The following is a 17415-nucleotide window of genomic DNA, read 5'->3' as shown; positions in this document are numbered from 1 at the left end:
GGGCAAAGCAGCGGCGCTGGCCGGCGCTGGCCGGCACAGCCGCGCTGGCCGAAACAGCCGCGCTGGTGACCATGGAGCACCTCTGCCCGGGAATTTCCTAGTCTGTGGGCAATAAAAACACGGCGTCCACTCACCCTCTGCGCTTTCACTGGGAGCTGCAATCCTGAGCTGTTCCTAAACGGCCATCTTGGATCACCCCCTCTTCTTTTAAAGCTTTTATAAGTATATCATGGTTTGGAATCAGGTCAAATGCAAGCAGTTTGTGTCTTAAGTTACATTCTATAAATGATTTTATTTGTTTGTAAGTTGATTATCTAGAATTCTAACAGGTATCTCTATAGGCATGGGATTCTAAAACTAAGTTAGGTTTCCGATATGAAGTCATCAAGCATACACACACACACACGTTTATGTCAATAGCAGTATAAAATCTAACCACCCTAAATAGCATCATTTCCATGGGACATAACATACTCTTATATTTTCTACTCAGAGTATCTGGAAGATATCTCATAGAAACTCTCTCCCTGGGATAGCAGGGGGTTGGGGGGATTGGGGAGGAATAATATTAGGAGAAATACCTAATGTAGATGACAGGGGGATGGATGCAGCAAACCACCGTGGCATGTGTATACCTATGCAACAATCCTGCATGATCTGCACGTGTACCCCAGAACTTAAAGTATAACCAAAATAAATAAATAAATAAAAAGAAACTCTCTCCCCATAGCTACTTCAGAAGTTAAGGCAGAGGTTAAAGATTTGAGGGAATCCATTGGTTAGGGTGCCTTAGAATTGGGGATAGCTGTGGAATATGACAGAGAGAGTTGCACAGAAGCTTCAGGAGCTTCTGGAACAATTACTACCATTTAGGATTTAAAGCAGCTGAGCAGGTTGAGGAGAATTCAGGTTATTTAGTCCAGTGGTCTCTAAACTGCTTTGATTGTACATCCTATCAGTTAAGAAAATTTTTGAGCCTGCTTCCCAATATATGTATGTTTCTTATGAATTACCTGCATCTCTCATTATACCAGTGTGCCTTGTAAAAAATACATTCACACAAAACAGATCTTAAGATAATGAATTAAAAAGTAAATGGAGGCTGGATGCAGTGACTTGTGCCTGTAATCCCAGCACTTCAGGAGGCCAAGGCAGGATGACCACTTGAGGCCAGGAGTTCAAGACCACCCTGGGCAACATAGTGAGATCCTGTCTCTATTTTTAAAAAATAAAAGTAAATGGAAATAAAAGTTTTATTTTTTTCCTGCTCCTGAAATTCATGCCTTTCCTTTGCAGAACACTATTGTAGAGTATCTTGAGGAAGGGAGTATTTTGGTGTTTCTTGGAGTATGGTCTGCTCCACTGGCTTCAGAATTACCTGGAATATTTATTAAAATGCATATCATTAGGCCATACTTAATGAATCCATGAAGGTAGGGCCTGGTTGTCTTCATTTTTGTTGCATTCTTTAGGGAAGTTTTATACACACTAAAGTTGAGAGCCACTGTTTATGGATATATTTTTCCTTGGTAAGCTTGATTGTCCCTTGCCCATTTTATCAACCTGATATCTTTGAAAGGGATTCAGGGAAGAATATGCACCCCTACAGTCTTTCTATTTTTGTGCCATAAAGGTAAAGATGTGTACATATCTGTGCATTTTTATGGGGATACATTTTCTTTAAATTGTCATAGGAGTCTCTGGACAAAAAAAAAAAAATTGTTTATGGATAACTGATGTGAATTCATCTGTAACCTACCAGTTTTCAGAGGAAACCATTATAATATTCTTAACCTCAAGGCTGTATTGGGCATTATTTAATCTTTTAAAATTATATAGAAAGTGTTTCACTGGAGTGTGAACATTAACTCTTATTTTGTGGTTATCTAAATGTATCAATTGAACATTTTGGTTAATAGAAAACTAAATAAAATAATTCAGTTTGGGGCATTCTAAGGTTGAAGTGTCAGAGGGAGCCATGGGGACCTGTCCTTTGTAACTAAAGTTTATTATAATGTATGTATTTGCACGTACTTAAACTAACATACAGCCATTGTTTCATTGGCCACTCATATAGGAGAAGGGAAGAAAGGAACAATATCTAAGTAAAAAGTAACCTAATTTAGCTTTATTCTGGAGAGAATGTTTAACAGGCTTTTAAAGAATTAATCAGCTTTTTTAACTGAAGAAATAATTTACATTCATGATGATAAATTTAACAGCACAAAGATATTGAAAAGTACACCTTACTTCCACCTAAAACTCCCTCTCCCTTTTTTCCAGAGGCAACCAATAGTAATAGTTCTTGTGTACCTTTTTAGAAATATTATTTACCTCATCTTTTGTCACTTTGTTCTCTCCTTTCTCATTCCCTCTTTCCTTCCTACCTAACACCATGCTTCTTTCACCTTACAGTTTCTTAGAGGTTGTTCCATAATATCCACTAGAGATGTACATCACTCCCTTTAATGAGTTGGCATATTCCATTATATAAAGGGATCATAACTTATTTAAGTAAAATTGAGGAATGATTAATTGTGTCTAGTCTTTCATAATTGGTATTGCAATGAAGGTCCTTGTACTAATGTCCCCTGAGTCTTTGTAGGGTATATAGCTATGTATTTCTAGAGTCTCTACACTTATAGAAACTTCTCTATAGGAGACTTCACTTACACGAACTACATACTTATAAGTAGAACTGCTGGTGTGTGCATTTAAATTTTGGTAGCCATTGCTGAAATGCCCTTCAAGACCTTATACTGATTTAAAGACCTTGTGAGTGCCTGTTTATTCATTCTCACGTCATCAAGGTGGTACCAAACTTTTTAATCTCTGTCAGTGTGATAGTTAAAAAATGGTGAACAGAGCTGAATTTGTTTTAGTTATCATTCAGAGCTTTCCTTCATCCATTCTTATTAAATTTTCAATGACTCTTTTATGAGTTGGACAGTTGTGGCAGTTGGGATGGGGCAGATTCTTTATGAGCCAAGTATTTCTGTCAAAGCAACATTGCTTCCCAGGCTGACTAAGTTACTATGACTGTCTTAAAGCCAGCCAAGCTCTGATCTGTTCTTGCATCCTAAAGTTCTGGGGTTGGAGTAGCAGAGACTGAAGTGGGGATTATGAAGAAAAAGGGCAAGATATATTCCTGTCATTGCTGAAGGTTGGCACCAATCTCACAGGTCATTATTACTCCCTCTTCTCCACTCCTCCTTACTCTACCCTTTCCCCTGGTACATGCTACTAATGTTGTTTGTCAGCATAGCCATCTTGGAAGTTTGAATTTGTCCGCCAAGCTTGTACACACTATCATTGTCAGTAGGCTTTATTTTTAATGTAAAACATAAGAGCCAAATATTTTTACCACTATAAATCAAATAATGGCAAAATCAGAGCCAGGCATGTTTCTTCCAGCAGTATCTTCTGACTTGCACTCTATACTAGTAACCTTTTCTCAGCTTTATTTTTCTTCCCTGATTTTCCATTTATCATAATTTTCTTATCTGTTTATTTTATCTTGTATGTGGTTTTTATGAGTTTCAAATACCTTTTAGAAGAAAATGCAGAGTATTAAGTAATAGCAAAAATTAAAACAAGGAAAGGGAATTTAAAAAGTAAAAAAATGCATTCATTTATCATTTGATTTGTAATACCTCTGCTTTATTTATGTAGATTCCTTCTATTAGTATTTGAACAAATGTCATGAGGTGCTGTGTTCATATTTCTTTAGCTACTCAGTAGACTAATAGAAGCCACAACCCTGGGACAATTCTTGGCACAGCGTTGCTCAATAAATAGTTTGTGGAATAAATGGACCATGCATACATTCCATTTGGCTTATTTTTTCCTTGGATTTTAGAATAGTCAGTTTCTACTTTCTGGAACGGTCTGAAGTAACCTTCCAGTGACAGCCTCACTCAGCAACCCATCCTTATGTAGAAGACCATATGAGTTAGAGAGTCTCCAGGCCCTATTTTTTGAGAAAGTCTGTGGACATATTTCGCTTTTGCTGGATTACAGTTAAACCATTTAAACCAAACCTGAAAGAATAGCTAAACAGTTGAGTTTATAAAAGGTCAGTTGTATTTCAACATACAGCCATCAAAACACCTATGGAGTGAACCATGCTTATATTTCTTTACATCAAGTTTGACCCTATCTCCCATTCTTACTTGTGGCAATTTTCCTTTTAGCCTTACCTATTTTTTTCTTCTTTACAGATTGCTTGCACACATTTGGATGTGGATTTAGTCTGCATAACTGTAACAGAGAAACTACCATTTTACTTCAAAAGACCTCCTATTAATGTGGTAAGTGTTATACTTTCCACTCTGTATTTGAATCTTAGAAACTTACATTAGCAAATTGGAAAAGGAGCAGAAGAAACCAGTGTTCTTAGAAGGAAAAACTAAGGCTAGAGAATAGGAGGTAGTTTCAGAAAAGAGAATTTCAATTTTGAAAGCTGAACAAAGGGAGAAAGAAAGCTTAAAATTAAAAATATCCAGTTAATTATTAAGCCAAGAATGATAACATGTGAAGATCTGTAGAGGATTGGCAGGACCCCAGATCACTGGGAAAAAGTCAAAGGAGTACCTGTTTTTAAAAGGCAATAGAAAACAAAATTTATGAAGGGTATTTCTTATAAAGGATAGCTACTAATCATGGGTACTTATAACCTAAACATCAACTGTTAAGGGAACAGAGCAGTCGAAAAAGAAGGGGAAGGGAAAAGATAAAAAGCAGAGGATCCTTGAGGCACCACCAACCTAAAGGGAGTCAAGAAGGAACAGGGCATGGCATCCTATAGACGTGGTCTATGCAAAATTTAAATCTGTGTTGAAGCATGCTTATTCACAAAGAGTCCAGATTTACTTTATATTAACCTAATAGGATGGCCATGTATTCAGAAAACTTTTTTGTTTCTCCCTCTGCTAGAGATTTTTCCTCATCTTCTACATAGTTTTTTCTTGTTTTCCCATACCCTTCATCTTCCATCTGTCATGCCTTCTTCTAAGTCTTAATTTCCTTCAATTCCCATCAGAAGGTGATATTATTTCACACAAGTAACTATTTTAGTAGCATAAGGTCAGCACAGCTCTTAACTATTTGCTTTGCCAATCAGATCCTAGGAAGAGTTGAGATGCTATTTTAGAATAGGGGCTTCCAAAACCCTACTTAGTCTCCTATTCTCAAAAACTGCTATCCAAGGAGAAAAAAAGAGTTTAGCAAATACAGCCCAAATTACATATCCAATCCTATCAGAATCAGAAGATTAATTTTTTTAAGAAGTTTTTCAAGGTGGATAATTCCCCTACTCATTTGCCTCTGTAGTATTATAACTTTCAACTCTAATTCTCTTTGCTGCTAAGGAATTGGCTTGAGACTTAGGGGGAGACAATAAGATGAGAAAATGGAAAATTGATATGTGAAAATTCAATGTGGCAAAAAAATTATTAGAGATAGGGTCCCACTCTGTTGCCCAAACTAGAGTATAGTGGCATGACCATAGCTCTTTGTAGCGTCAACCCCTGGGGTCAAGTGATCCTCCTACCTCAGCCCCCTGAGTAATTGGGACTTCAGGTGGGCTACCACACCCAGCTAATTTTTTTATGTTTTGTAGAGATGGGGTCTCACCATGTTTCCCAGGCTGGTCTCAAACTCCTGGCCCCAAGCGGTCCTTTCACCTCAGCCTCCCAAAGTGCTGAGCTTACAGGCATGAGCCACCATGCCTGGCCCACCCAATGTAGAAAATTTTAGTTAACCTATATTCTACCCCTAAAAATATGCTCAAACTAAAAATATATAATAATATATTTCAAGGAAAAAGTATAAAAGCTCTTGTCAGGTAAACATTGACAGTGCTAGTGAACATAACAATATTGGCTAAGCTCAAATCATCGGTCCCTTGTGTTGTTCCCAGTACTTATAAATAAATGAGGAAACAGTGAAAAAACCTTGAATCACCACATTTTCAAGTTGGAAATCTACGTTGTGCAACAGCTCATTTGTCAAATGTGGGGAAATAAAAAACTGCAAGAAGTCATTCAGCTCTTTAGTCACATAGGGTTAAAAAGTTCTGATTGATTGCCTGTCAAGATCTCTGATGTGCCCCAAGTACCTATGATAAAAGCCACAAATTAATACAGTACACAAGCTTATGACAGTCTTTTTGGCCTCACATTGTTTCTCTCCAGAGGTAGCAATCTCTGCTTTAGAAGTTTGCCTAAGCTTTTTACCAGCCTCAAACTGCCAATCCAGTTTTTATGGAAGTAGCACCCCCAGAGTTGGGCACTATAGCCACTCAGCAAATTGCTAGTTAACTTAGAACTTTTTCACCTTTTTCTTCACCTTAATGAACTAAGAAGATCATTTTCTAGACAGCTTTGCCTGAATAAGCCCTCCTACGATACTGTGACCTTGGTTGGGAGGAGCTAGTAGCATGTGATGCCAAGGCCAAATCCAAGGAATGGACAGCAGTGCACAGCACGTAATTCCCCATGTCTCACGACCATGGTAAGATTCCCAGTGGCTGCTTTGGTGAGAGCTTTTAATTGGGGTTCTTATGAACTTGTATTATTGTTTAAACCAGAGTGTGAGCTTCTGGAGAACAGCAGCTATGTCATGGTCCTTTTTTAAGTACTCCACTATCTTGCCTATAATAAATCCTCCTTAGTTTGTTGATTGAATAAGTACATGTTGAGCTTAGCATATCAGGGTACAACATAGGGGAGCCGGCCAAATTCTGCTTGTTGATAGTCGCTAGCAGGATGTCTGCATTCAGCAGGAAGTATATGCAGTGAGGGAGGTGGGGCAGTGGTGCAACATAAGAACAGTGGCATTCTGTTCTTATGGGCAGTGGTGCAACAGAGACAGTGACACCAGGGCACCCTACCTCCTGATTCCGTTGGGAAGTTCAGAAAAGCTACTTTTGTTTGATGAGCATTTTTGGCTTGATTCCCACATTTTTCAATTTAAGAATTCTGAAAAGTAAAAAATTTGTCAAGTGAGAGGGATATGCAGTTTAACACAGTGTCTGCTTTTAAAAAAATCTGGTGTGAACATTTTACATATGTTATTTAATAAAAACTAGATGATGGAATGGAAAGAAAGGCTGTACAAGATTATTTTTAGTCTTCATCTATTAGAGAAGTAGGCTGCAGTGTGAATTGGTCAGGAAGCAGAAGAGTCCCTGTTAATTTATTCACCTATGTTTTATTAAAGAGAGAAAAGTTGGAAGCATACAGGTGTCCAGCTTGTTGTTCAGAGTAAATAATAGTTGTGGTATAGGTATGTATGTATTATTTGTCACATAATATCCAATCTGGCTGTGGAGCTGTTTGTCTACATAAAGTATGGAAATGTGTACATTGTGAGAGCACAGAACATGTAGTAAGTAGGTGTGGGTAATAGCTCAGTCTTAAGTCTTGGTCCTTGCACGTTCCCTTGGCCTTGAGGATAAACTTGTCTTTGGCCTTGAGAAGTTTATAGATTGGCTTTAAAACGATTACTTTATAAGGATTACTTTTTTTTTTCTTTTGAGACGGAGTCTCACTCTGTCACCCAGGAGTGCAGTGGTGCCATCTCAGCTTTCTGCAACCTCCACCTACCTCCTGGGTTCAAGTGATTCTCCTGTCTCAGCCTCCCAAGTAACTGGGATTACAGACATCTGCCACCATGCCTGGCTAATTTTTTTGTATTTTTGGTAGAGACGGGGTTTCACCATGTTGGCCGGGCTGGTTTTGAACTCCTGACCTCAAGTGATCTACCTGCCTCTGCCAGGATTACTTTAAATTAAGCACAGATCTTAATTTAGTTAGAATTTGGGCCCATTTCTTTGGTTGTGGTGAAAAGCAGTATCAAGAGAGGAAAGTCATTCATCTTTTACCAATAGGCCAGATGCCATGTGAGGCATCAGCTTGGAAGGTTGGGTTTACAAAGGCGCTCTAGAGCAGACCAAACACTCCATTTGTGTACTTTGTAGCTCTCTCCCCTTTTGTCATCTTCACTGCATGCTTAGGGCTCCATAATTTCAATTATGCGATTTCCTCTAAAATCTCCCACAAACCTCTTCTGGAGTCTAAGAATTTGTCATTGCAACTCTATCATATGATAGATATGTTTCTAAAAAATTAGGTTCCACTCCTCTTCTTGGATAATCAAATGACTTCAGATTATTTAGCATTTTCTAACATAAGCAGTTTGATACCTGCTGTGGCCCAGCAGCTTTGGGATGGGGTAGATGTTAATTATGTCCATATGCAGGTAATACAGTTGAATCTCAGGTAGTTCATGGTTCACGCAGTTAAATGACTCTCTCAAGGGATTGACTAGGATTTGTACTCAAGCTTTGATTCCAAATCTACTGTCATTTCCTACTGGGAAATGCTATTTAAAGTTGTTTTACAGCAGAACTCTTCATTAAGCACAGAGTAATTTCATATTTTAAAACATGAGGTTTATGAATTCAGGTTGTGAGAAGAAGGATGTTCTTAAAGCAACATGTATCTTTACCTTCCCTTTGATTTTTTTTTTCAGTGTTATTTCCATTTCAATGTTAGTGACATTTAACAATAACTTCAAGCTTATTGAGTTATTTTAGGGGATCTTGTATGTTTTATACTCTGTCCGATGTTTTTTCCTGAGTCCTTTAACCCTAATCCATTTCTGTTTTCATGGTCTGATTACTCTTCACTGAGAGATGTTTATTAAGTAATGTCTAAAGCAGTGAGTTAGTTCTAGGGATCATGCTGTAAATAATTGATTTCGATGTGAGTATTCTGTAAACGTTATCACACGTGAATCAATATGTTAATAAGTACTGTGTCCATTCAGTGCTTGCATCAGTGTCAGCAAACTGTGCCAGTGTTAAAAATTTCTGTGACAGAAGAAGAAAAGCCACTGGAAACAAAGTGAAAAGATGACAAACTGATGAAAATATTTTCACTCATGTCATGGACAAGGTGTTTATCCCCTTAACACATAAAAAGTAAACAGTGCCTAGAAACTGAAAAATTAAAAAAAAAAAGATGAACAATACAAAAAATGGATTAAGAATATGAAAAAGTCATTTCACAGGAAAGGAAATACAAACAGGCCTTAAGCATATGAAAAGATTATTAAATTTATCATAATAAGTGGTTCCACATTAAAATACACTCTGTTATAAGGCTGCAGTAAAGCATACATTCTCATACTTTGCTGGTAACGGTGTAAATTGGAATAATTCCCTTGTGGAGGGTGGGTAATTTGGCCACAACTGTTCAAATTATAAATACATGTACTGATTTAAAAAACAGTTTTAAACTGTATGATCTCACATTTCTGAAGCCTAGAAGTCTGCAATCAAGGTGTCAGCAGTCTTGTTCCCTCTGAACTCTGTAGGGCCACCTTCCTTGCCTTTTGTTAGCTTTTGGTGATTTTCTGGCAATCTTTGTAATCCTGGGCTTGCAGCTACATAACTACAGTCTCTGCTTTTGTCTTCGTTATCCCTGTTTGTCTCTGTGTCATCACATGGCCATCATCTTATAAGGACACCAGTCATGTTGGATTAGGGGCCTACCCTATTCCAATCTTACTTCATCTTAACTAATTACATTTACAGTGACCCTATTTCCAAATACAAGATTACATTCTGAGGTACTGAGATTTAGGGCTTCAACATATCTTTTGTGGATGAGGACACAATTCAACCCATTGTGCCTAGCAATCCCAATTTAGTGTTACTCTACAGATACACTGAAACAATCCAAAGTTTATCAGTAGAGATTTGGTTAAATACATGATATACCTCTACAATATAATACTGTGCAACTATAAAACAGAGGAAATTATGAGGTGACATGGAAAAGCTTTCATGTCAGGACAAGAATGTAGCAGACTACCTTTTGGATAAGAAAGAAAAATAATATCTATTCATATTTGCTTGTAGCTGTATGAAGAAACTCTGAAAGAAGACACAAGAAATTAATAAAAGTGGTTATTGGAGGAAGGGATAGGGTAGACAGGATCAGAGATGCAAATAGTATTTTTGATTATTTTCTTATATTCTTTCTTATGCTTTGTGAGTCATGTGGTCAAATTACCTATCTTAAACACTGAAAGGGTGTCATTCATTTGAACTGAATAAAGAATTAATTTTATGACAGTAACAGAGAATCAGTACATTGTCCCAGTAATCAGCTCCTTATTTTCTTCTCTTCTTTTCTCTAAGCTTTGCTTAATACTTGGAATTTTATTGCCAATGTCTCTTGATTCAAGTATCACACACCTGTCCTTAGTAGCATCTTTATGACTGTTATTTTTCATTAGTAAAGAAATCTGATCATCCACCCATGCCAGAACCTTTGGTCAGACGTGGGAACAAAAGCTAATCAGGCACTGTTAGGAAGAGGCCTTTATGAACAATCATTTGATGAGATTAAAGCAATTTGCATTAAAATGATCTTACAGCAACAAACCAGGTAATGAGTCTGTATTTTATACATCTAAAAATTTAAAATAAGGTGCTGTGAAAGAAATATTCACAACCTTCAATAGCACATTATTTTTCATTTTTCAAGAGTTCTTCTAGCAGTTTTAAAGTGAACTTGATTAATATACCAAGATGAAAATCAGAACCTTTTTCTTAAAAAATTATTATGCTGATAATATCCTTTTTTCCTCCCCTCCCCCTACAAAAGTTGTTTTTATTTTGATTTAGTCCCCCACAAGGGCCTAGAAAGTTAGATTCAGTCAATTAGGAAAGTTTTGAGATCTAATCATCCAACTCTGTATATCATTCACCTCTTTCATTTGTTTCCCCTCTTCTTCATCCTATTGCCTTGTGTTATAGTTCCACAACTAGAAGGATAACAAAAAGAAATACAGATCAGCCTCTTCAGCTAATTAGTAGTTTTGGTAAAAGGTATAGCCAAGGAGATAGCTGATATTAGGGGTAAAGGGATGTTTTTGTTTATCTGTGGCTTTTGGTTAGCCAGGTACATCGAGGTTCATTTTATGATGGATAATCCATAATGAACAACATTATCACAAGACATCTTCTCCATAAGTACTATTTATTCACTCAAAATATAAATATATTACACACCTTTTATATAAAAGGCAGTCTAACTCTCAAGAAGTATACAAGCTTGGCAGAGAGAATGAGATACAGGTTCAACTATGACAGAAAGATTATCTTAACAAATGTCATTCCCAGAAATAATCAACAAAGGTAAAAGAATTAGAGATGGGGAAAAGTCAAAAAATGAGAGAGGGTAAGGTTGCAGTGTGGAAAATAGGATTTAAATTCTAACTAAACTAGCATCAGAAATACAGGAAAATCTAAAATAAAATCTGGGAGCCTTAAAGCCAGAGGAAGAGTTAAGGAAATCTGTGTTCAGGAAGGTAAAGAAGAAGGGACCTTCAAGGTACAACCTAATTAAATCAAGGTGGACTGCCAGTTCTAGAAAAAGACAAGTTTCTCCATTTCCTGTAAATGCTCGGGAGTAAATCCAGTAGTCACAGCTGGGCCAGTCTCAATTCATACTCTGGGTAATCGAAACTAATTTGCCAAGAAGAGACTCGGACCATACTGCCTAGAGCATGCCTTCCATTCCTTCTTTATTCATTCAAAAGAATACTGCCACCCAAGTGACTTTAGCAATTGAGTCTGATTATCATCTCTATGCTGAAAATCCTTCAGATGCTTTTCCATTAGGAATGATTAGGAATGATCCTTGTCACCAGCTCTAAAGGCCTGCACAGTTGGCCCTTCCCATCCTCTTTAGCTTGTCTTCCTCATTATTTTTCTCCAGCCATTGACCTTCCCTACCTGCTGCCATGATGCAACCTTGAAGCATTTCACATGCTCTTCCCTCCCTCTGAAAGAAAATGAACCTTTCTCTACTATTTAACTACTCAATTTCTTCCTCACCCCCGTCTAAACTTCTCCTTGATAGCACTTATTACAGTTGAAATTTTGTATTTTTCTATGGTTGTTGATCATCTCCCCAAATAAAATGTAAACTTTTAGAAGGGAGGAACTGTCTCAGCTTTTGCACATAGTGGGCTTAAAACATATCTTTTGTGAATGGATGAAGACATTTAGGTGTTCATTAGGAAAGCTAAATAGTATAGTGGTTAATTTCAATCTCATTTCCACTTATCCATTTACCTATGAATCACAATGTAGTAAGAGTACATTAAATAAGAAAGAGTTTCCTTTTCTCATTTAAAAAATCAAGCTTAGGACGGTGGCCATGGAAGTCGGAATCCTAAGGAGTGTGTAACAACTCACCTGCCGAATCAACTAGCCCTGAAAATGAATGGCGCTGGAGTTTAAAATTTTTTTTAAAACAAAGCAAAACAAAACAAAAAACCAAGCTCGTATGATGAACTGGGCAAAATCTTCAAGGGCACTTCCATCTTTTTTGCTAGGCAGCTGTGAACCCAGCTAAAAATCAGGGGCTTTATTACTAAAAAAAAATGAGAGGACAGATATCTGGCCAATTAGCAGTCTTTGCAGTAATGCTTTACAAAGTTATTGTAGTAAGGATTAAATATTATACATAAGACTCTTGGCATATAGTCAGCACTCAATTAACTATGGCTGTTATTCTCTCTTCAACATTTAGGTAATAAATTACTTACCTGAAAGGCCTTCCCACCCTTAGTTCTTTGGGCTCTTTATTTCTTTGTCTCTTTGTGCATTCATGGGTCAGATTACTTGGTTTACTATATTTGCATACAGTTTAAATGAGTTTAAATGTAGGGAGAACATCTCTGTTTTCCTTTTGATAGTTCATGGAGTAATAGCCCCTCTGCCACCCCACTGGGACTTTGTTCTCCTTGGCCTCTTCATAATTCCTGTTTATGTAAAGTCAGCTTCCCTACATCTAAGGTAAATTCTTATTCAAATAGAGCCATGGACTTATTTTATTCTCCTTGTGGGTACTGCCATTTTACTGTTAATCTGTCTTTCATAAAGCTGTACCTTGACATGTAAGAGGTGGGTGGTGGGGGGTGAGGAAGGAGGTGAAGAGAGAATCAGTGAAAATGAAGTAGGCCAGTGCATGTTTATATCTGACAGTTTGTTTTATTTTCTGTGAAGGCAATTGACCGAGGCCTGGCTTTTGAACTTATCTATAGCCCTGCTATCAAAGACTCCACAATGAGAAGGTATACAATTTCCAATGCCCTCAATTTGATGCAAATCTGCAAAGGAAAGGTATGGTTTTATAATTTTAGGATGTTTTTTGCATCTGGCAGTTTATTATTAGTAGTACACTGGAATTGTCAAACTGACTCCTTTTCCTTAAAGCAGAATGTTCTCAAGGCATAGGATCAAATTCTCCCATTTCAGTGAGCTCTGCAAGTTTTAAGGGAAAGAAAAATACCAAGAAAAGAATAATATAAGGGAGAAAAAGTTGTGTTGGAAGCCATATCTTTTGATAAAAATTTACAATTATATACTGTGAAAGAAAAGTCTAGAATAACAATTGTTGGCATCACTGAGTTGATTTAAGATTATGTGACCTTCTCATCTTGTTTTTTAAGCTTAATTCATCTTTACTGAGATCTGTTAGGAAAACATACTCTGTTTTCTGTTACAGATTGCCTTTAGTTCGACATAAAGTCTTTCATTTTTTTCACTTTAATTATGTACCTTATCTTTAAAAGAAGTTGGTATTTGTGCCTTAAATGTTAAAATGTGATTACTGGCTATTTATATTATGAAACTCTTTCCTTTTTTTTGCATTTATCTAAGATTAATATTAATTACTTTCTATTTTGTAGAATGTAATTATATCTAGTGCTGCAGAAAGGGTAAGTCTAGCATGAAGTACTTTGTTTTCATCTTTCAGGTTATAAAACTGCAGTTTCTAGGGGATAAATTAAAATAGCAGTGAATATTTGTTGCTTTTTATTTCTATTTTAATTACATTTGCTCATTGTAATTGCTAAACAGTAAAATTTATCCCCATTTTCTTTAGGTTTTAACTTTTGTTTATATAATTAGTTTTTCTTCTATACTGTTATAAAGTGCTTTTCAGGTTTCTCTTATATTTTCAAAATCTATAAAACCCGTCAAAATTATAAGGACTTAAATTTATGTAATTTTTTTGGCTTTCGATACTTAAGTATTCTGTTAATTTGCGATAAGTCATTGAAATGTTATAAATAGTTTTCTCATCTCTACTTTTTGTTCATTGTATTTCAGCCTTTAGAAATAAGAGGGCCATATGATGTGGCAAACCTGTATCCTTTTCTGAGTAAAAAGTTGTTGACATTGTCTTTCAGGAAATTTGGAATTTGAAGTCATATTATAGTTTAACATGATGTTTTTCTCAACCTTTTACTGTAAGTTTACCAATTGATAGCTTCAAAAATAAATTGTATAACATTATAGAGAGCTTTATACTTCTGTTTTTTTAATTAATCCTGAGATAGAAAAGAGTGCATGAGGGACTTCATATTATAAAAGCTTAAAGTTAAATGAGTCTTTTCTCAGATGTATGTTCTAGTTGGACTAAGAACTGCTGTTGAATTAATTAGCCTCTCAACGTGACCAGGTTAGCTGGCACTTTGAGTTATGTTTGTTTTAGTCTCGTGCCCTTAGTTGACTCTGGGTTGAAATCTTTAATGCTTCCCCAAGAGGCTTGCTGTTTGGCCTTTCTGAAAGTGATGCCAAGGCTGCAGTGTCCACCAACTGCCGAGCAGCACTTCTCCACGGAGGTAAGCAAGTTCTTCCAGTAAAAACTGAATGGTCATGTTAGAAGCAAGTCATTTTTATCAAACAGTTAAAGCCATACCTATTTTTATTGTTCTACCCTGCAGAGTTCCTTTGGAGTTATCTTTTCTCAACCTGTTGTAACCATACCATCAGTGTTTTCTCACCCTCACTTCAGGCTTTCTTTTCTATTGTTTTTAGAATGAATATAGCTTTCATTGCAGAAATGAGTATTGGAAAGTTCCTTCCAGCTATACATGTGTGCTCCTGCCCACATTTTGACAGGCTTCTAATCTCCCTTCCTTCTTCTTTCTTGCTGAAGGGGCATTCTTTCCCTGTTGAAAATCTCTGTTTTAGAGAACTGATATGTTAAAAAATATATGTTAAACTATTAGAGAACTGATATGTTAAAAAATATATGTTAAACTACTTATTAGGAAAACAAAAACAGCAAATACATTTTTTTTTTTTTTTTTTTTTTTTTTTTTTTTTAAATGTTTTTTTTTTTTTTTTTTTTTTTTTTTTTTTTTTGAGACGGAGTTTCGCTCTTGTTACCCAGGCTGGAGTGCAATGGCGCGATCTCGGCTCACCGCAACCTCCGCCTCCTGCGCTCAGGCAATTCTCCTGCCTCAGCCTCCGGAGTAGCTAGGATTACAGGCACGTGCCACCATGCCCAGCTAATTTTTTGTATTTTTAGTAGAGACAGGGTTTCACCATGTTGACCAGGATGGTCTCGATCTCTTGACCTCGTGATCCACCCGCCTCGGCCTCCCAAAGTGCTGGGATTACAGGCTTGAGCCACCGCGCCCGGCCAGCAAATACATTTTTAAACCAACTAACAAAACACAGACTGTAACTTTTACATTTATTAAAACTCAGAATGTTTCTTTTCCCATGTTTGCTTACATGGTCAAGTGTGTACAAACTGTACCTTTTTTTTTTTTCTTTTTTTAAATAGAGACAGGGTCTCACTATGTTGCCTAGGCTGGTCTTGAACTCCTGGGCTCAAGCAGTCCTCCTGCCTCAGCCTCCCAAAGTGCTAGGATTACAGTCATGAGCCACCATGTCCAGCCAGACTGTACTTTTTTTAACTCAGGTTCTGTATATGTACCTCTTCACTGACTGAATTTCTTATTCATCAGATGATAAAAATTGAAAGTATGCTGAAACATGGGAAAATTAAAATGAAATTTTATTAAAACAACTTAAACTTTTGATCACTGTTTTGTCTTCATTATCTTTATAATTCTTAGAACTAGTCATAGTGGTTAAGAAGCAATTTAGTTGATATCACCCAAATGAACATTAAACTTCAAAATAGATTGCTGCATATAGACTAAGTTATTTGTCATATGAATAGCTTGGTTATTGAGGACTTGTGTGTTGTGTCTGGACTTTATTGATCTGATTTCCACTTGAGAGAACTACTTGTTGTATTGGCTTACCATAAGTTAGATGATTTTGCTTTTAGTTTCAACATTTTTAGAATGAGATTTTTGTATTATGTAGCCTAGAACTCATCATATAAGCTCTGGAAGTGATCAAATTAATTGGGATTTTTACGATGATTTTCCTGAAATTGGGGAACAGTTGGTTCACACTTTGGTAATTCTGTCATTATTTTTATCTGTTTTAAATAAACAATTATCAAGATTTTGAGGAACACTTAAGGTTCCAAAAATGGGGCTAAACAAGATACAGAAACCAAAATATAAATACATATATAATTGTGTGTGTGTGTGTGTAGTCTTGCATTTGACTTTAAAAACTCAGCTATTCAGCATATAACATATAATATGTAAAGTATTTTTTTTAGAATTTCTATATTTTTATGGGTACATAGTATGTATATATATTTATGGGGTACTGAAATATTTTGATATAGCTATTCAATGCACAATAATCACATCATGGAAAATGGGATGTCCATTTCCTCAAGCATTTCTCCTTTGTGTTATAAACAATCCAATTATACTTTTTTAGTTATTTTAAAATATACTATTAAATTATATTGACTATGGTCACCCTATTGTGCTATCATATACTAGGTCTTATTCATTCAATTTTTTTGTACCCATTAACCATCTTCACCTCTCCCTCAGCCCCCCACTACCCTTCCCATCTTCTGGTAACCATCCTTTTACTTTCTATCTCTGGGAGTTCGGTTGCTTTGATTTTTAGACCCCACAAACGAGTGAGAACATGCAATGTTTGTCTTTCTGTGTCTAAAATCAGGCTTTTATAGAAGCTAAACTTAAAGAAGACTTGCGAACATCAGGTGGCATTACCATGTACCCCAGTGTCCCCGGGACAGTTCTAGTTTATGTCTGCCATTTCTGTGACCTTATTAGCACTTCTGTTACCTGAAAAGTGTCCTAAACTAGATGATAAAATAAGGTTACTCTGGTTTTAGTTGCCATCAGGATCACAATGAGACGGTATTATGATGTGTTCTTAAGATTGCTAATTCAGCTTGGGTAATAGTAGAAGAAATAAAGGATTCTGAGGCAAGGGAATTTAAAGTCTCATTATTATACTCTCATTGATGAAATCTCAGCTGGCATCTGTGTCATTCTCAGTGCCACATTTAAGAAGGATGGTAGTGCACTGAAACACTATTGGAAAATGTCTACTAGGTCCTTTAAGGGTCTGGAAACCTCATGATGAGAGGAATCATGAGGGTGGTGCAGGCATGGATGCCCGGC

General features: G+C 36.5%; 1 protein-coding gene across 1 annotated transcript in view; it reads left to right on the top strand.

Moving 5' to 3' along the window:
• RPP30 (ribonuclease P/MRP subunit p30) overlaps positions 1-17415 on the top strand; it is a 38367-nt gene that overhangs the window by 18293 nt on the left and 2659 nt on the right. Inside the window, exons 6-10 of the mRNA XM_017498222.2 lie at positions 4221-4310; positions 13091-13207; positions 13777-13806; positions 14201-14238; positions 14636-14715. Coding sequence (XP_017353711.1) covers positions 4221-4310; positions 13091-13207; positions 13777-13806; positions 14201-14238; positions 14636-14715 — 355 coding nt within the window. The remainder of the gene's footprint in view (positions 1-4220; positions 4311-13090; positions 13208-13776; positions 13807-14200; positions 14239-14635; positions 14716-17415) is intronic.

Source organism: Cebus imitator, unplaced genomic scaffold (genome assembly GCF_001604975.1).
Source record: "Cebus imitator isolate Cc_AM_T3 unplaced genomic scaffold, Cebus_imitator-1.0 Scaffold238, whole genome shotgun sequence".
NCBI lineage: Eukaryota > Metazoa > Chordata > Mammalia > Primates > Cebidae > Cebus > Cebus imitator.
The sequence above is the reverse complement of the archived record's forward strand: the minus strand, read 5'-3'. Positions and strand labels throughout refer to the sequence as shown.